Source organism: Ixodes scapularis, unplaced genomic scaffold, assembly GCF_016920785.2.
Source record: "Ixodes scapularis isolate PalLabHiFi unplaced genomic scaffold, ASM1692078v2 PGA_scaffold2__306_contigs__length_199485367, whole genome shotgun sequence".
Classification (NCBI taxonomy): domain Eukaryota; kingdom Metazoa; phylum Arthropoda; class Arachnida; order Ixodida; family Ixodidae; genus Ixodes; species Ixodes scapularis.
Genome location: NW_024609857.1, coordinates 98,076,363 through 98,097,508, shown reverse-complemented (window position 1 = coordinate 98,097,508; position 21,146 = coordinate 98,076,363). Strand labels below are relative to the sequence as shown.

General features: G+C 47.4%; 1 protein-coding gene across 1 annotated transcript in view; it reads left to right on the top strand.

Annotated features, from left to right (window-relative positions):
* The window catches only part of LOC8029011 (beta-1,4-N-acetylgalactosaminyltransferase bre-4), a 123,743-nt gene extending 103,467 nt beyond the window's left edge, over positions 1 to 20,276 (top strand). The window contains exon 5 of the mRNA XM_040504199.1: positions 20,102 to 20,276. Within this exon, the coding sequence (XP_040360133.1) occupies positions 20,102 to 20,276 (175 nt within the window). The remainder of the gene's footprint in view (positions 1 to 20,101) is intronic.
* The last annotated feature ends 870 nt before the right edge of the window (positions 20,277 to 21,146 follow it).

Here is a 21,146-nt window from a genome sequence, read left to right as displayed (position 1 = left end):
CGTTTAGTCAGATTTCCGGGAAAAACGAACGTGATAGTCAGATTCACAGGATAAAAATACTCTATAATGCACTGCTACCTCGTTCCTTTTTTCTTTCTTTTTTTGATAATTGCTTTAGCTCTTCTTCACCTTCGTAATTACGTGTTCATATTTTTGTTCTCTAAGTATGAACTGTGAATTTCGTGACGTCATAGACTTTGCGCGCAGAATTTCAAATAAATCTCTCGTCATCAATATTGATCTGTTTTGTTTTTTTTTCGTAAAATAAATTTTGTGACACGCGTGTCCCAATCAGTCTGTTTAATATTTGTTTTTTCTTTTTACGGTTTTTTTAAGGAAGTCTTTTTTTTTAAAGTTATCAACTTTCATGTTACAGCTGCAGGAAGTACGTATGAGATGTGCAGACCTCATGAGCGACGCATAATAAATTAAACATCTACCGTATTTTCCGGGATATTGTCCGCGGAGTATACATGTTTAAAGATGAGGCAGTGCGGACTATACAAAATTTTAGTTTTTCACTGCCGTTAATTATGACGAGACGAGACGGATTTTGTGAATGAAAGAGTACGTTAATGATGATTTATCTATATTACAAGCTTCTTGGTGGGCTAAAAAAGCAGACATTTGACAAGGTGTGCCGTGTATCAGAAGGTTTATGTGTCGACTAAGCACTAGGTGCGGACTATGCAACGGGTGTGGACTATCTAAGCAAAAGCTTTTAGTTTTGACCACAAATTTGCACCTCCGCACTATACACCGGGTGCGGATTATAGTACGAAAACTACGGTACTCGAAGATGCGTATTCTTGTTCTCTCTTTCATAGTCTTATCCTAAACGCCATTTTCACTATCAATATAACTTCACTTCTGTGATTATGTAAGAGCACGTCTGGAATTTGCTGACCGCTTTTGCAAGGGGCTTTTTCACGCCGCCGAATGCGTGTTGTGTCTTCAATTATGTCATTCGTCAGTTAGGAGTGAAACATTACATTGTTCCGCGTACTTCAACGTTTATGTCCTGAGGTTAAGAGTGAAATGTTACATTGTTTATTTAAATGTTTAAGTCTTGAGAGTCGCTGCATTCTCGCATCGCACTGTAACACTGGGTGTTATTTTAATGTTAAACAGTCAAAACTAACGATAAAACCCTTATCAGTGTGAGGCAGAGAATATTTCTAAGGCGTATCTCTTTTGAAACAACGGTCTCAGATTTTCTTATTAGGGGCGAAGCTCCTTATGGGGTATCCACACGAAGGAGAAATCCGCCCCTTTCCACCGCGGAGCGCGCATCACGTGAGACATACGTCATTCCTTTCTGACGCCTCGCGGCGCCGTTCTCCTCCGTGGCGGAGGCGCGGAGGCTTCGTTCTGTCAGCACGAAAGCTCCGCACGTGCACGGGGCGGAGCCGCAGACGGAGTTTCCCGGGTTGTTGACGTCACGACATCCGTCCGCGGAGTTCTCCTTCGTGTGGATATTCTTTTAAGGGGTATCCACACGAAGGAGAACTCCGCGGACGGATGTCGTGACGTCAACGACACGGGAAACTCCGTCCCCGGCTCCGCCGCGTGCACCTGCGGAGCTTTCATGCTGACAGCACGAAGGCTCCGCGCCTCCGCCACGGAGGAGAACGAGAGAACGGCGCCTCGAGGCGTCAAAAAGGGATGACGTATGTCGCACGTGGTGCGCGCTCCGCGGAGGAAAGGAGCGGATTTCTCCTTCGTGTGGATACCCCTTTAAGGGCTCATTCACACTGGAAGCGGATCCGCGTTCGCAAAGCGGTTGCGAACGCGGTTGTATAAGGATTCAGTACAATTGCACGCGCACACGATGACATCAAATGCGCGTGCAATTGCACTGGATCTTTATACAACCGCTTTCGCAACCGCTTCGCGAACGCGGATCCGCTTCCAGTGTGAATGGGGGGATTTCTCCTTCGTGTGGATACCCTTAAGGCTGCGGTCCCACGGCAGCCATCTTGAACAAGGCGTTAGTTCAACCAATAGATGGCGACACGCACCCGTGGGGTGGCCGAAACATTGGTTCACAGTGGGATGGCTCGAGCACCATCACGTTCCCCTCGTGGCCTTGCTCGCGCCGCTGCCAGCTGTGCTCTGCTAGCTCAAGTAGCGTGGCCCAGCAAACGGATGTATGCGAGAATGTCAGGCTGGGTATAAATTGTTCTCTGATATAGGGACATACGGTTCGGCGGTTGTAACGGGCTTTCGCAATAAATCTTACCAAGAAGAAATCAAATGTTGATTGACGTGTCAATATTCTATCAATGAACATTTCCTCTGCAGGAATGCACGCTCAGTAGACTCAACCAGTGGAAGCGGACGTCGAGTAAACTGCTTCGCGATTTACGGTACTTACCTCACCATTTTAATGACGACTAAAATAACGTCACGAAATATTGTGTTTCACGGGGTCCGGAAGATGTTGTAAAGGTTGTTACATTATAGTTCCCGGAAAACAAACGCCGTTGCAATATTTTCGGAAGTACCGACACACATAATGTTGTAATAACAGCTTAGGAAAATCACCAGAAGAAATAGGAAGACGTTTATTTGCAATGAAGACGCTATGAAAGAACGGCGTTTAGCGACGGCAAGTTATGAGCGTTCGGTAATTTATTAGTTGACGTGATTGCTAACTATGGACATGCGAACAATGAAGACCAGTTTTGTCGGGAGATGGTGTTGCGGTGATGACCTGATATCGGACGACTCATGGCAGACGAACAAGCAAGTTTCTTTTCAGCGAATGGTAAGTGTCCAGTGTCAAGCACAACACGTGGCTACCGACGTTGTCGACGTTTCGAACACTTACCGCTTTCGACAAAAGTCCTGGCACCTGGGCTAACTTTGTGGAAAGACTCGAAGTCTTCCTTGAATCCAACGCCATCATGAACAGTAACTGAAAACGATCCACTATTCAGTCGGTGGGTGGCGAAACGTATCGGCATCTACGGAGTCATGGGCGATGCGTACTATAAGTGGCTGGAAGTTTACACGATGCCTGCCACGACGTCCAAACACGTCATTGACGTTCTACCTTCTCTTTTACCTACTTTTGCCCTACCGAAAATACTTTTCTCTAATAACGCGCAAAATTTTGCTTCAAATAAAATAAACAAGTTTTTAAAGAAAAAAAACCGGCATGAGGCATCACATTGGTGCAGCATACCATCCTGCAACTAACGGGCAAGCAGAGCAGATGATGTGCAAAACGAAAAAAAGCCGTTTTGAAGCTTACGGAAGAAGCAGATCAGTGAAGAATCGCCAGGTTCTTGTTCCGGCAGCACGCGACGGTCTCATCTTACACGAAAAAAAACCCCGCCGAAGCAGCATTCGGCGGACGAAGAGCCACACCCCTCGATCTCATAATACTGTAGCCTACGAACAAAGATCGAGAGATTCCCAGATAGAGAGTAATGGCAGTTTAATCGGTCGGACAACTCGTCTACGTGAGGAATTTCAGCGGAAGTGGGGCCTTCCATGTAAAACTTGAGTAGAAAAGGCTCTATGTTGGTTGACCAGGAGGTGTCATCTCTCTGAATACGTTGGATATCAATGCCCTTCAGTGTAAATATAACTAAATCACAAAACTCTCGTTGTGCATTGTTTAACTGCCCTTGTATTTGATAGTAGAAGCTATGGTGGTGATTTGGACCTTTCCCACCCGGCTCCTTTTTCTTATTTTTCGCCTCATACTCCTTTGCGGTTTAAGAATGCTTCAAGAATCTTTTGGAACGGGGACACTTTACGTCAACGAGGCCATTTGTTCCAAGTAGTCAATCAGGGAATGCTGCTAGAAATCCGTCCCTCATATTAACGAATAAGCCGCACTTCCGCACAGTGCAGTTTTCCTGTTCAACGTACAGTTGTAAAGCAGCATCCTCATTGATTGTACCTTATACTGTTGCGGGTGAAGCAAGTCTTTGGGTACACGATACTTGAAACAAGTCTGGCACTGTACGTTGTGGTTCGACACCCACTAATGTCGTCGTCCTTGTGGAGCCTCATCAATTAATAATTACCTTGTCACCTCATATTGCTCTTCATCAACAGTATGTACAATAGGCTACCACCATATTACAATCCAAGAATTGAAAAATTTTGTCGTTCAGTCCTTCAACAAGTTTATTATTTATACATTGTTATTACGTTACATTACCTCGAGACGATCGACGTCCATCGTCGATCTTCAAATACTTATAACTGTATATAAATTAGACGCACAAGAAGGGGGGGCGGGGGGGGGGGGGGGGGGGGGTCGGTGGCCGAGTGCATGGTCTAACGTAGAGCCACTAAATAAGCTGCGCTTAGAGTATCGGCACTCCGTTCCCGGACATTGTTGTGGGCGCCGCCATTTTGGCTCGTATGCAGAACAGACGCAACTGCCGATCGTCATTATTCAAAAGTGGGACTTCCTCAGCATTTGATTCGGTGTTAGGAAGGTCAAGTAACATTGCTTTGCTCTGTCGCAAACGGTTTAAACATTTGTGAAGGGCGGAAAAGCATTTCCTGTGATTTCAGATGAAGCTTCAGATAACTGGCAACCTTGATTTTAAGACACAATATGGCCAAGTGTCGTTACTCTGGAGCGTAGCTTATACCCCTGTCAGACGGGCTAGTTTAGTGTCACTGCGAGCGAGTGCACTTCAACCCGCCGAAACACACTCCAAGTGTGTTGGTGCCACACGGGAAAACTTAGTGTCACTTCAAAATGATGGCAATGACGATGGGTAAGTAATGGGCACGCAAAATATTACAGTGCATATGCATTCTTTCATAAATAATTTCGTCGTCTTATTAGAAACACGTTACCACACATTGTTGCGCTAAGTCACGAGCTTTAATCCAAATTTAAATTCAACTTGATCATTACGATCAGCCATTACAAGCCAGTGATACACGTCCGCACGCCGGTACGATGCTCATCTATACTCTGTTTCACTTTATAATGTACCGCAGGAAATGCTGCAAGCGCGAGCTCCTTGCTCAGGGCACATCTCGGCGGCACAAGCTCTCGTGCGTTAAGAGTAGCTCCCAACGCTATGAGCTCGCGCTTCTAGCCTTGTCTGCGGTACAACATAAGGTGAAACGGAGTATAGATCGAAACGAGCAGAAGTAGGGATTGAACCCGGGATTCCAGGGTTCTGCAGCGCGAGCTTTCGCTCCGCGTGCTCCGAGCTGGTGTGCGCGAGCCCACTTGGCCACTCGCACGGTGGCCACTCGCCACAACGAAACATCATGGAGTGTGTGGAGGACGAGCTGGAGGGCGATATCCGCGATGTTGGACAGTGGAAGCGCGTGATTGGGGTACTTTTCTCCGTGAGAGCCCAACGCCTTCGAGATGAGAGGCAGCTGGACCTGGATGCCGACGCACAGGCAAGAATTTCAAGTGACATCGATCAGCAGCTGCAGGCCAATGCCTTCACCATAGCCGCTCTCATGACCGACAACCTACCCGTGATCAGTCGAGAACGGTGGACTTTCCAGGGGAACGAACGGTGGTTCGAAGACACCTTGCCCCATTTGGGCGAGTTCTATTTCAAGCAAGCCTTTCGCGTCTCTCCTGCCATCTTTAGATTCCTGGTGGAGTCTCGCAGGTGCCTCCTGGCCGTCGCTGGCCGTCGCGCAGGGGCCAAGGCTGGAAACTAGATTAGCCGCTTGTTTTTCTACAATGTACTACTTTCCTGCCAACAGAAAACAAGTGCGCATCTAATATTGCTCCTATAAAAATAATACTAATTCTACGCAGCGATAATTTCTTCTATTATTTTTACTCCTTGAACACTGCTATCGAGATTACACACTCGGTCTACCGAAACGAGCGTAGTGTGCTCCCCGAACTCACTTCATTGGAAGTGTGTTCTTCGGGCAGGGTTGGGGATTGAGCTCAGGATCACTGGGTTCTCCAGCGCGAGCTTTCTCTCGAGGTACTCCGATCTGGTGGGCGCTAGCCCACTCGGCCACCGATACCCTTTAATAAAGACACGTAAAAAAAAAAAAAATAGACTTTTACAATTAGCGGCGAGATGTTTTGGTGGCGCCCTCCTATGATTCCCCCTTGTGACGTCATTACTTTGCGAACAACAAGTTCGATGGTGTTTGTAAATAGCACTGTGGAAGCTCGAAATCATTGCGCTCTCAAAGCAAAACTGCCAACACCGTCGAAATTAAAGTTCGTTCATTCCTCTTATTTCCGTCGATGATATACCCTTTCCGACGTCATAGTCAGCTTTTGGGCCAATCGCGGAAGGCCGACCACAGTGACGCTTTCGGTCGCGCACGTCGCCAATTCTCTGTAATGCCGAATTGGAGCGCAGCTCTAGAGAGGAGGGAGGAAGGGTACGAAGGGGAGGGTATGTAGCTGCTCCCCCTCCGTACCGCCCTATCCTGCTCTCCTATTCCCATCCTACTTAACGTAAAAAATTCGCTAAATTTTGCCGGGACATTTTCCCGCTGAATTGACGTGTGACGTCACATGACACGTCATCTGAAATTTTAAATGTGACGTCAAACGGGTAAAATTTTTCCTCTAAATTTAGCGGAAAAATTTTCCGCCAAACTTAGCAAAAACTTTTACCGCAAAATTTAGCGGGAAAATTTTACCCTCGTGACGTCACACGTGACGACACACGTGGCGTCACGTGTGACGTAATTTTGGGAAACAGCCCTTAATGCAACGCGCGGTTACGCCGACGCCGCTTAACTCAGAAAGGGGTGCCTAGGAGCTGTGCTCTAAAACAACGTTGCATTAATGAACGATTTCTACGCCAATTGGATGATTCTGATCGATCATCGCACGCCAATATAAAGACGAAGCATATCCAACTTTGGCGTTCCGCTTCGTTCCACGGAAGCCTACGAGGAGGCCCTCACACAGCCTAATCAGATCATAACTATCGCGGTGTCTCGAATAATTACATGCTGAAACAAAAGTACACTCTATCATTCTCTGCTAACCAAGACAGCCATAAATGACTGACTTTGTCGTCGTCTTTTATCAATTCACCGCAGCGCTAATCTTTATTCAGGTAAGCCTAAACTCCAAGTCCACCCCACTACTTTTTTTGGAATGCCACTCTTCTACATGTCGTCTTTTTCACGATTTTTTTTTTTATTTATAAAATAAAACTTACGCAACGCTTTTGATTTCTGTGTTGTTATGTTTTACTGTTGAAACACTCCTACTGATTCCACGCGCTCGATCGAGCGAAGTGAGTTCGTCAAACTCACTTGAAGTCAAGTGTGTTCCTCAGGAAGGAGCCGTGTGGCACACTACAGAAATGACACTAAGGGCGAAGTGCACTCGCTTGTAGTGACACTAAACTAGCCCGTCTGACAGGGGTATTATTTAGTGGCACTAGTCTAACGCACTCCAGCTCGGAGCACTTGGAGCGAAAGCTCGCGCTGCAGAACCCACCCCGCCCCTGCCCGTTTCGATCTGGAAGAGCATCGTACCGGCGTGCGGTCGTGTATCACTACTGCGTGGTGCACGTTAAAGACCCCAGGTTTCCGGCTGTACCGCACTGGCTAAATTGTTCATCTACAGCTGAGTCACCAGACGCCCACTAAGGCAGACTAACTTCCGGCTGTATAAACATACACACAACAATTTGCAATTAGACGCATAACAAAGAACACAGCGTGCCGCATCTTTTCTTTTGGTGCCTTTTTTTTTTTTTTTTTTTAAACCAGCGCAAGTTTGTGCGTTCTTTCTTTTGAGACGGTTAGAACGGTCGCACATAAAACCCGCGTTTCTCCTACCCGCCCGCTTCCTCCTCTCATTATGTGTATTTTGTTATAACTAAATAAGCTATAATAATGGTGTATTATTCATATTTACTTTCAGTTTGAGTCAGGGAAAAGGAGTTTCGCGGGAACTAGAGCCAATAAATGAGCTGCGCTTAGAGTATCGGCACTCTCTTCCCCGACAGTGTTGTGAACGCCGCCATTTTGTTGCTTGTGCAGAGCAGGCGCAATTGCCGATCGTCATGATTCAAAAGTGCGACATCCTCAGCATTAGATTCGGTCTTAGGAAGCTCATGTAATGTTGCTTTGCTCTGTCGAAAACTGTTTAAAGTGGAGGACGGAAAAGCGTTTCTTGTGATTTCAGATAAAGCTTCAAATAACTGGCAACCATGATTTTAAGCCACAATAAGGCCAAGTGTCGCTACTCTGAAGCGTAGCTTATTTAATGACACTGTTCATGCTCTTGTTCAAAAGGCTTGTAATACCTGGAGGGGCCATGACGTAAGCCCCGTGGATTCCACAAGCCACTACCTTTTGACACCTGCCTCTTCATCATTGTTCCCGCTTGTGCCAGTAAATTAGCTGCGGTTCCGAGTAACGACACGTGCTTAAAATTGTGGCTTAAAATCATGGTTGCCAGTTATATGGAGCTTTATCTAAAATCACAGGAAACACTTTTCCGTCCCTCCCAAATGTTTAAACAACCCGCGACAGAGCATTTCAATATTGCATCAGCTCCCTAGCACCGCATCTAATGCTGAGGAAGTCCTACTTTTGGATCATGATGATCGGCAGTTGCGTTAAAGTGAACTAGAGGAGGGGTAGTGAGGTCAGAGCGCGCTGACGGCGGCCGCACTTCGTGTCGACGGCACGAGAGGGCGTCGCGAATGCATGGGCTGGATGAAGCGGGTGGCCAGGGCGGCTCGCATTGCATTTGCTGCGCGTCTAAACACTCTTTGTTGGAGCGTTTCGGCTCGAAATGTTTTTCGTTTGAGGTCCGAACCACATAAAAGAAATACGCTACACAAAATTAACGCGATTCGTCCGGCCGTGTTCGCTTTAATGCGCGGGGTACGAAGCAGAAATGCGCGACGTGGAAGGCCGAACACCGCCAGTTCAATTTCCCGGGCGGCATTTCGAAACCAAAATGTTCGTGACATTTTTTTTTTAATGGCGGGTGGGTTTTTACGAGTCTCTCATTAGAAATAGGGTGAAGCTATTTAATGGTCAAGAAGTCCTTCACTCGCGCGCATAAATGGCTAGTTGTAATATTTACGAGATAGGATCATATTGACGTTTCCTAGACATTTAAACAATCACGGCTCAAGCCTCAAAAATGGCATGCAATCGTTAACAGGGCATTCCTTTTATACCTAGTATTGAAACCGTGCATAGCTAGCCCCAAGGTTTAATCTCCTTTATTGATTCACCATCATGTGTCTCGTTAAGCCAATTTCAAAGAAACCTGTTGGGTAAATACTACTGGACAAAAGGAACTCGTGTGACAGCAAATCCAGTTATTTACACATGAATACACTTTTGGCAGTTTGATACTTTAGACCCATGTTCCGGATAAAAAAAACAGGACGCGGGATGGCCAAAAAAACCTGCTTTTCGTGCAAGGCTCGTCAAATTATGAGGCGCTGGAGAAATGCAGCCTTCTGCGTTAAGTCCTTATTTCGAACTCTTTTTGTTCGCCTTCCGCCCATTGAAAAGCATGCGGCAAGGGCCTTAGAACGCACCTGGTATCGCTACGCCGCAGCGTTCTTCCGCATCAAAAAGTTCGTCTGCTTTCCTCGCCGTCACCATGGCAACGAACGCCGAATGAATAGAAGCACGCACGGTACCGCCGCGTGAAGCTAGCAACAGCTGACGCCATTTTTACGAATGCCGTCTGCTAGCCAAAGCCGAACGCGGTGTGTCAGATCAACCGCCTCCGCCGGTGCGCCGCAAGCAAAGACGACGAAGCTGAGGCACGCCGACGGCGAATGGGCGAGCAACAACACCGCGGGACGGCTGCAGCGGCGGCATTTATTCGGATCAAAGGCCGCCTTCGCCGGTGCGCCGCTAGCAAAGACAACGAAGCTGAGGCACGCCGACGGCGAATGGGCGAGCAACAGCACCGCGGGACGACTGCAACGGCGGCATTTATTGGGATCAAAGGCGCGAAATAAGCAAGAACAATTTTTATTTGAATCATAACACCCGATATCCAAGTTGGGGACCACATACCTTTGCTGGGTCTTTCCTGTGAACTTTTTACAGAGACAGGGGGTGCCGCATTCAAAACACAGCTCCGTTTGCAAAATATGGGGGCCCTGAAGAGGACCGTTGAGACCGCTACCAGAACCTATAACTGACGTAACGAGCACTTGACGAGCGGTTGGCGCATAAGCCGTCTTTACGCATGCAGGCGGGTGACGGGCTCAGCGCAGCGGATCGCTCGAAGTCACCGGGGCCGTCAGAATCCTCGCCCTGTCTGCGTCGGGGCTCTAGATTTTGGCGGCCGCGGCGACGAACGACTGGAATCTATCAGTGTTTCCGCGCCTTCTCTCTCCTCCAAAACATGAACTTTGCAAGGTGACCAGTGAAATGGTGGCTCTCGCGCCGTCCACGTGGAAGAGAGTTTTTGACGTGGGCCCAGGTGCCCTCCACCGTATTGGTGTGCGCACCAGTGTTCGGGTCGACAAAGTGCAGCTTGTGGTTAACGGTGAGGTGCGTGAAGCGAGCGTCATCTGCAAGCTTGCGATAGCCAGCCCAACAATCTGTGATTATTCTTGTTCCAGGGCGGACCCACTTGGCTATTAGCCCTTGCAGGGTTTTAGCGTCACGGGTCTCCACGGGAACAAAAAAGCAGCACCCGCTGCAACGCGCCACACCACCGAAAACCCACTGGCCAGGCCTTAAATACCCGCGATGGTACTTGTGCCGACCGATCATACTCTCGTCTAGTTCTACAGTCAAGCCTTCGCCACCAATCATTTCTGAATGCTTACAGACGGCATTTACCACAACCTCCCGACAAAGGCTCGCCCAATCAGTTATTGTCTTACTTGCGATATCAGCCTCCCGCTGAATGACGGCGCACGGTAGGTTCTGGCATCCGGAGGATGATTTTCATGAGTTGGAGAAACGTGAGGTGCGTGCGATCCTTCGAAAAAGGAACCGCTCCGTACCGAGACCTCGCCCCGGCACTGAACTTTGACCGGCTTCCTCTTGGGCACCTCACGAGTCATCCACAAACCGCAACCCCCCCCCCCCCCCCCCCGTGTAGCCATCCGCAGATCTAGCGCGGACTTGCAGCTTGTCATCGCAGCTTCGCACTTTGGACACGCACGAAAACCCAGGAGCCAGGAGCAGGCCAACGCGCTGAAGCAAATTAATTGCTTCAAGAGGGTCTTCATGGCGCCAAGAAGACGGCACAAGTTGAACGCCATGGCACTGCGATGCTCGCCTCTTGAAGAATAAAGCGCCGAAGGGGAACTGCGCGCTTCTTTGCATTTATTATATTTATTTCATCCGCCATTTTATACCTCGTGACACAATTCTAACAAACTCATTGGTTGATCTGTCGGACCACACCATCGCGTGACATAAAAAAAAAAAAAAGAAAAAAAGAAACGCCAAACGTATGTCCACGGACGGCATCGTCACAGAGAAGGGAGCAGTCGAACCCAACAACAAAATGAAGTAACAAAGTGAATAAAAATAAAAATAAAAAAATAAGAAGGGAGTCGTTGGAGTTTCGGACGGCGTCTTCTTTGATGAGAGGAGCTGCTCTGTCCAGAGCGGCCAGAGCAGTCGTGCTGCTCTGGCTGCTCGGAATGTTCCTTTTTTATTCTTTTGCTTACTCTACTGGGTGCCACGACCCTTATTTGAAGCTGATTTGTTAAAATAATAACAAACAACGCGTTGGAACGGAGGAGGTAGAGAGTCTTGGCGTCAAAATTTGACGTGGTAGAAAAGAAAAGAAAATAACGAATGCACAATACATACCGTATGCCAAGACCGTTATACTCCGCACTTGGCGAGGCCTTATGACGCAGCCGACGACCGTTAGGCTATTTATTTTGTTTCTTTAGATTTTTTATCGTGACGACTACTCCACTGTGCCTCGGAGTCTCCAGCGGAGATCCGGCAGTTTTTAATTATTATTATTATTGTCGTTTGAAGGGTACTCTTTCTATGCTGCTTCGTTCCTGACGCCATAAAAATATGGGGCGGGATTACTTTGCACCACGTATAAAAAAATAAAAAAAATGCATAAAGACGACTTATGCGCCAACCGCTCGTCAAGTGCTCGTTACGTCAGTTATAGGTTCTGGTAGCGGTCTCAACGGTCCTCTTCAGGGCCCCCATATTTTGCAAACGGAGCTGTGTTTTGAATGCGGCACCCCCTGTCTCTGTAAAAAGTTCACAGGAAAGACCCAGCAAAGGTATGTGGTCCCCAACTTGGATATCGGGTGTTATGATTCAAATAAAAATTGTTCTTGCTTATTTCGCGCCTTTGATCCCAATAAATGCCGCCGTTGCAGTCGTCCCGCGGTGCGGTTGCTCGCCCATTCGCCGTCGGCGTGCCTCAGCTTCGTCGTCTTTGCTAGCGGCGCACCGGCGGAGGCGGTTGATCTGACACACCGCGTTCGGATGTGGCTAGCAGACGGCGTTCGTAAAATGGCGTCAGCTGTTGCTGGCTTCACGCGGCGGTACCGTGCGTGCTTCTATTCATTCGGCGTTCGTTGCCATGGTGACGGCGAGGAAAGCAGACGAACTTTTTGATGCGGAAGAACGCTGCGGCGTAGCGATACCAGGTGCGTCCTAAGGCCCTTGCCGCATGCTTTTCAATGGGCGGAAGGCGAACAAAAAGAGTTCGAAATAAGGACTTAACGCAGAAGGCTGCATTTCTCCAGCGCCTCATAATTTGACGAGCCTTGCACGAAAAGCATGTTTTTAGACCGGAGTTTGGAGATAGTTTTTTTTTACAACAACATGGGTCTAAAGTATCAATGTGCCCACTTTTTATTGGTTAAACTCAGCAAATACACAATACTGTAAACGACGTATTTTTTGCAGGCTCAATATTTCGCGATTTAGGTCGAAGCTGAAGTTTCAATATAATTCGCGGGTTCTAATTTTCGCGACGCGGGGGGATCTCACTATAGGTTCCAATGTGTTTACATTTTACCGGAATTGTTCGCGGGACCTATTTTTCGTCGGCACGGCACCTCCACAGAGACGATAGGAGACAACGTCTCAGAGAAGAACCTCCGGTTCCTCGCAGCTGACGACGCGTCCTCCTTTAGATCCACAAAGATGAACAGTATATACAACACCAGGCATGCTGTCTCGTGAACAAATCACTACTCTCTCGGATAAAACTTCATTGTCACACATTTTAAGTTTACAATACGCGAAACCACTGAGGCTCGGAGCTCGGTGACGGCTCCAGTGCTCGGAGGGGACACGCAGCGTGGAGTATTCTTCGGGCATTCAGGCTTTATCAAACGCCCCGGTATCGGCTGCAGCCGGTGTGGTGCTTACAGTGCTGCTGCAGGCAGTCGGAAAGGCAGTGTGTGGCCTTTTTTTTTTACCGTCAACTGAGGAAGCATATGCGTTTTTTCGCTTTCCCGTGGGCCTTGGCTGCGACGCTTTCTTTGATCAGTAGCTCGGAGCATTCGGAAGCATTGTAGGTACAAAGCCCGGCAAGAGCTGCGGCTTTCCACGCGGAATGCGCACCTCTTTATCGTTTATAATGTGAACGAAGTCTCGCGTAATAAACGATCGGTCGAAATGAAACTCACGAACCGAACACGGTTCGTCCAGGAGCTTATCCTGGCGATGCAAGTTCCGTTCCCAAACTTTTCCTTGCTCTTCCTCCTAAGGCACTGAGAACAGCTACGGCTGCTCACCTTTCCGCCAGCTGATAGCCCCTCTGGCACCCCGGAGCGAAGCAGTGGCGTTGTCGACGTCGATTTGGCATGGCACTTCAATGACCATAAACGACCGCAGACACGGGTAACACGGGATAAAAAGCGGTTCAGAATGGGGGCCACTTCTATCTGTCAAAAATGCAAGCCAACTCTTCTCACCCAGGGCCTTCGGAACGCTCGGAAGCGGTCGGATCCTACAGCCACTACAGCCACTACGTCCGCAGCGCCACCGCGTACATCCGGGACCTTTCCACACGCGCCGTTTCACAGCAATGCATGGCGCGCCTCGGCGCCTGATCTCACTACCCTCCTCTAGTTCACTTTAGTTGCGTTTGCTCTGAGCAAGACCCAAAATGGCGGCGCCCATACCAATTTTGGGGAACTGAGTGCCGATACTTTAAAGCTCATGTAGTGACTCTAGGCACAAAGTGAACTCGGGTGTATTATTTTCCTCTTCGTCTTTATTGTTTATTGATTTCAATCATATCGAACAATGAACGCATTATGTCACGCTACGCTTGTGTAATTATTTGTCTCAGATTTATTAGCCTGACCCAGTACTTAAACCATTCATTTATCGATAGTAAATCTTCCAATATATTTTTTAAATGTGAAGGTAAAGAGACACGGAGATTGATGATGATACAGACGCCAACGCCGCCCTCGGAAATTTTTTGAACACTAGAAATCAGCAGTTTGTCTGCCATCCGCCAGGTAGCGCAACAAAACACCCAAACAGTTTTTAATTGTTTTTAAAATTAGCTAAGCTCTACACCTATTAAGAAACCAAAGCAAGATCATTGTGAAAATTTAATACATCGCAATGTATATCTATTCCAAACAATAAATGTTATTAAATGCCAATAAATCTGTTTGATGTCCAAAACAGATATGCGTCAAAAACAGATAAGTTTGAAGGGCTCCTGGAGCGTTATGACTTTGAAAATGAAAAAAAAGCCATCGTCCACCTCTTGGGCAACCATTGTAGCTCTAAATTTTATAAAAGATTTTATCATAGTTTAATTATTTCTTCAGCGGCATTTGAACTACCATGACTCGAAGCACAAAAAAGTGCTACGTTTGATACAAAATATCTAAACAAAAAAATTTTACACAACATTAAATTTTTTTCTGCATACTACCAATTATAAGCACTACATCTGTAGCTAATTTCATTGCCCTAGCGCTTGTCATTAAAAACATATTTGTGCTGAAAAATGTCAATTTTAGGGCAATATTTGGAGGGATGAAAAAAACAAAGTAGTGCAAATATCAAAAAAGTGGATCGTTAGATTCTGCTCCGACATCATCTTAACAAAGCTGCTATATTGGAACCGTGCTATTTTTAGTAGATCGTTCATAAAACATGAACTAGCGGAGCAAGTGAGGGTCCGCGCCATCATATTCGCAACGCTACAAATGCGCATGAACAGTAAAAACCAACACATGCATAATATCAAATGAAATAGGATTGCATTGCCTTTCGAATGACATCAATCCCACAAAACAGTATTTAAAAGGTGACGAGTAATGGCCTGCCAAAAAGTACCAAAACTGCCTCATTCAGTGGGACCGTGGCCTTAAGGGTATCCACACGAAGGAGAAATCCGCCCCTTTCCTCCGCGGATCGCGCATCACGTGAGACATACGTCATCCCTTTTTGACGCCTCGCGGCGCGTTCTCCTCCGTGGCGGAGGCGCGGAGGCTTTGTGCTGACAGCACGGAAGCTCCGCAAGTGCACGCGGCGGAGCCGGGGACGGAGTTTCCCGGAATGTTGACGTCACGACATCCGTCCGCGGAGTTCTCCTTCGTGTGGATACCCCGGGGCTAGCCATGTCCGTATGTCCGTTCGATGCTCGGCGTCGGGTGCTCGTGCTCACAAGCACGTGAGTACGTGCTCCCGTGCTCGTGTAGGACAAAAAAACAACAAAAAAACGCATCTCCGCGGGGTGAATGATGTTGATTGGGGCGAAGCTCTGGTGGTGCTTGGCTGCGTAGACGGTGAGCCGCAGCATGCCGAGCCTTTCGTTCGTTTTCATCCATGTCAGAAAGAGAATGTGTGGTATGGAACGTGGTTATATACGCATTTGAGCATTTGACCGCAGCGTGACATGGAAGAAAACGAACGAAAGGCTCGGCATGCTTCGACTCAGCGTCTACGTAGACAAGCACCACCAGAGCTTCGCCCCAATCAACATCATTCACCACGTGGAGATGCGTTTTTTTTTTTTTTTTTTTTTTTTGTTTTTGTGGCACATTTGTTTTTATATTAATGTGCCTTAATGTCCCTTTATGCTTTATGCAGACCCTACGGGTCTGCGTAGGGCGTAAAGTGTATCCACTCTTTATTTTAATAATGGTGCCTTACCTTAAGACTTTCCCAGAGGCTACGCGTGTAGTTTCTGTATCTTCGTTATACAATGTACTTTAGGTTCTAAGCTCCCACGGCTGGTACCCTCTTGAACGACAAGTACTGCGAAAGGCTCAAAATTAAACGCGAACTGGGAAACACTATCACCATCACCACGAAATAATGATAGATTTTGTTACAGAAGGATTCACATCCATCGTTTTAAATATGACAAAAAAAATTAAAAATGGGACTTGGCTACTGGCTCTCAGCGCCGGCTACTCCTTGGCATGGGACACAACGATAATTTTACAGTACGAACATGTGCCAGATTCATATGATGAACATTCCCTGTACTTTTTTGAAGAAGCTACCTACGTATGAGGCAAAACGAATCATGGAAACCAAACCAAGGCCCCATTTATAGCTGCAGATGTGCCACAGCTAGGGTTGTGCGAATAGTAGTTCGAATCGAATAGCGCTGCGTCATTCATAGCCTTTACAGTGTAAGGGAAAGCCAAGACGACCGGTTCTTTCAACAGTACAGAAGCTAGGGATGACTCTGCGTTTTTCGATTCGAACCACTTTTCGCACAGCCAGGGAAAAATGCTGCTATCACACTTCCCTAAAACAAACCTTGAATAACGGTACTAAGGAGTGACACTTGTATACAGCAGTTAACCTGCGGAAAGATGAGCACACGGATACACACGTAACATTAGAAACATATTTGCTGAAATGACTATTTTCAGGCCATATAAAATTAGCGCGTATGACGTATCGGTTTATAGCCGCGTAGTTAGGAGAAAAATAGTACTCAGTAATGCTCGACCAGCTATAGTTTAACGAGAAAACTTTCTCAACGGGAGTAGCGTGAACGCTGGTCATGGTCCACCACGGTGCCATGGTCCCAATGTTCTTCGCGATGGTCAAGGGTCTTACACTAATCGCTGGTAGCCTCAGTTCTTGAGTCTCCAGCATCTTTCAAAACGTGTACATTACATTACTTATTTATTGAAAGATAAGAAACACACGATGTCGCCGCATCGCCCGTTGATGCCCGTTTCAAACGCGTGACTTGCCCCGGCATCACAACAGCGGCCATTGCGGTGACTTTTCTGCTGAGCACGCATCTTCAGCAGTGTACACCGGCCGGCAACATGAAGGTGAACAACTTACCTGGCTTCTTGCTTGTTTAACGGCTCCCTAAAGCTATGTTAACTCTCAACGTCTCAAATGGTACGTGGCTTGGGGGTCTAAACTTTGCGTTCTAGCCCTCTTCTGGAGCAGAGCTTGTTCCCAAACTTGCAGGAGCGTCAAAAACAAGAAGAGGGCTGTTCACCTTCATATCGCTCACGGGTGTACATTTTACACCACCGAATTCGTTTGTCTCAGCGAGAACAAGTAAAAATAACCGCCAGCAGAATGCGATGGCGCCAGGCGCAAGCCACGTATTCGATATGAACAGCCTCTTCTGTACCGGCCTACGTTCACGTAAAACTATACCGGATGATGCACGTCAATGACCCAGATTGGCAGTCCTACTGCAAGTGCCAAGTTTCCCCTCTGTACTTCGTTTTTCTTCAAATCCAATCGCGGCCGGCGCGACAGTCCCCATAGAGACAGTCAAGCAGCGCCGAAAGTGCTTCGTCACGGCCCTAGTTTTTTTTTTTTTCGGTTTGCACCAACTAAACTGATCACGCAGCGAAAAAAGAATGCAGGATTGTTACATAACGATCATCGCCGATTTCTTTGAAGAAAAAACGGAAGCGTGGTCGTTTGCTAGATTATAATGGATTCTCGCACAATATTTTTTTTTAAACAAAATCTTGATTACGTGAGCGTTCTTAAAATGTCTGCAGCAAATCCGAACTAGGAGGTAAGGATGTCGGGGAAATTAGTAAGTATAATAGGCTCTTTCAATTACTTTCACTGCATATACTCTGCTAAGATATGGCTTTTGCGTGTGATGCCAAGTAACAGCTTTACTCTGTTGATATTTTGTGGAGTAAACAAGCAGAAAAAGAGACACGTTCGTCGCTTTTAGCTTTTTAAGATATTTTTAAACCTCCTCTGGCCTGGGCTGAAAACGATAAAGCGAAGAGGTTTCCCAAAAATAAATCTCATAGTTACCCCAAGACCCATTTTTCCTGAAGAGGCCCTTTTGATAAAATTGTGCGGGGCAGCTCATTAGGCACATCAGCTCGTTACCTTGTAGTTAAAATTTGCTTATGACATGAATTTTGATTTAAGCGAGAAAAACATTTTTGAAGTTAAGCACAGGCGTATCGGTCTTCGTAGTACCCTACCGGGCCTTCACCACACAACACTTTGTTTTAATAACCATACGGTTTGTTTTATTAATGCTGATTCCACAACAATGCAGTTCAAGGTAGTTCACGAGGTATATATAGCCCAAACCCCATGCACTTGGGGCTCGAAGGCATGTGGTGTGTCACGGATTACCAGAGCACGTGCATGCTGTGTAGTGAAGGTACTATGCGGTACCACGCAAACTACACAAAAAGTCACACTTAAGAAGAAAAAAAAAGTTCCTGTTTAAAACAAACTTTAGTCCAATAAATTTTCATTAATTAAAAAGTAACATGCTGATATACAAAATGAGCCGTCTCGAATATATTTATCAGAAGTGCCTCGATGCTTAATATGGGTCTGAATCTTCAGCAACAGTGAGTTCTGGGCAACCTTGATGTTTATTATTTGGAAAACTGTTTGCTCTTTCGTTCTGAAATAATTTAAGTATAGCAACAGCCCAAGTGACTTAAGGTTTTAAAATATCTTCCAAGGTCAACTGTGCTTTCTGTTTTAAATACCGAACATGTCTCGTTTCCTGCTTGTTTAGTAAAAAAAAAGTGAAAGCCGTTTACAACTTCCTGTAACGCCGAATTGGAGCGCAGCTCTTGAGGAGGAGGAGTGGAGGGTATATTCCTCCTCCTCCCTCGTGATCATGCCTGCTAGTGCTCCTCGCCTCCCGCTCCCACTCCCTCTCCTTTACCACCTCCTCGTCCTTCAAGCTCCTCCCCCCCCTCGCCTCCGGCTCCTCGTCTCTCCTCCCCCCTCCTCCACCTTCGCACTGCTTTCCTCCTTGCCGCTCAAGCCGGACAATGAGGGGAGGAGGAGGAGAAGGAGGGGGAGGAGGGGGAGGAGGAAGAGGGGGAGGAGGGGAGGGGAGAAGGGGGAGGAGGAAGAGGGGGAGGAGGGGAGGGGAGAAGGGGGAGGAGGAGGAGAGGGAGGGGCGCGGTTACGCCGACGCCGACGCCAACGGCGACGCCGCTCAGGCTGGAAACGGGCCCCTAAGAGCTGCGCTCTAAAAAAAGCTGTTATTTAGCGCGAACTATGCATCACACGAAAGGACAATCTCGGAAGATAACGTAAAAGTAGCTCATCTATCTTTTTCAATCGCTCTTTTTTCGAAGATTTTTAACTTGTATCTATACTTCGTTTCAGCTTAGGTCCAGACGCAGCCGACGCTACCCAATGGAACAACTCAAGCGTCAAAAGCACAAGTCACTGGTCCCTTTCTCTATATGATTGGGGATTATAGAACACGTACAGGAAGCATGGCGAGCACCATGAGGGTGCGCTTTTGACGCTGTCTGATTGGTCCCATCATCTCGTAGCGTCGGCTGCGTCTGGACTTAAAGGCCGACTACCAGACAGGAGATTCTGCAAGGCAGGAGATTCTCCTCACCCTGGTGAAAGAGGAAACAGGCAACGGTGGATAGGGTAGAAGGGGGAAAGGAGGAAGCGGGGCAAAAGTGAAAAGCGCGAACTGGTCGTCGGTCTTTAAACGAAGCATATTTTTCGGCTTTGCTGCAAAATTAAAAAAAAAAAAAAAAGCGTTCACGTGTTTAGACTTTTTTCTTTTTTTAAATCGTCATTTTTGGAAACCGCTTGGGACGTTTGCATTCAATGACCCAGGATGGCGGCGTATTCACTGTGCGTAGCGTCAGCCTAGGTTTAAGGTGAACCAAAGCATAGAGTTCCGGTTGTTCAGACATTCATACAATCTGCTTCGATCTGACCCTCGCTGCAGGATGGCCCTCGTACGGATGGCCTGGTACCGGATGAACCGCGACGGGCTGAGCACGGCCAAGTACCGCGTCGTCGCCAAGCAAGAGCTGCCCCTGTACACCCACGTCCTGGTGGACATCGGCCACAACCACAAGTGGCACTTCTCTGGCTCGCACAAGCTCATCATCAACCTATGACCCCCGTGTCCCGCGGCCTTCGGAGGACGCCGGTGGCCCCCCACTGCTGCTTCTGCCGCATCTCCGGCCGCACACAAGGACAGTCGTCGCACTCGCCGTGTGCTGTGCACGCGCCTGCGGACGTGGACGTTCAGCACGCGCCACGCCGCCAAGTGGTGCACGCTGTGAAGCGTGAATGTGGACTCGAGGGGAAGGAGACAGTGTTGTGAAACGACGAGGAGCGTTGAGGAATGCAGGAAAACGTTTTTTCGTTGTTTCTTTTTCTGCGTAGTGCCGAGAGAAAATGCCGGTTCACACATTTGCGTTTGAGTGGGCTGAATGCGTTGCGTTTCCTCTCAACTGCCTAACCCCCTGGCACAACTGACGCCATTTGTCGGGTGCCGTATTACACTTCTGACCTGCCTATACATTTTATAACTTTTGACGCATCACTCAATGACGGTGGGCACGAAGTAATGCTTTCACTCTTATCAGCGATTATCCCTCACGGGTAGCGCGTAGATTTCATCTCGCAAACACAGCAAAACCTTGTTTTTTTATCTTGGAGTGAAGTGAAAGGGAAAAGCGAGGAGCTGCAAAACCTTTAGTCTAGTCATGCACAGGTTAGAATAAAGCCCCTTAATGAAATTCATCTTTCGCGTTTTTTTTTTTTTTTGAGCGCAGCTCTTAGGCGCCCGTTTCCGGTTTGAGCGGCATCGCCGTTGGCGTCGGCGTCACCGCGCCTGGTCGCATTATGGGAATAATGCAACCGGGCGTAACCGCGCGTTGCATTATGGGAAAATTTTCCTGCTAAATTTAACAGGAACACTTACGTTAAGTTTTCCCGCTATATTTAGCGGGGAAATATTCCGCTAAATTTAATGGGGAATT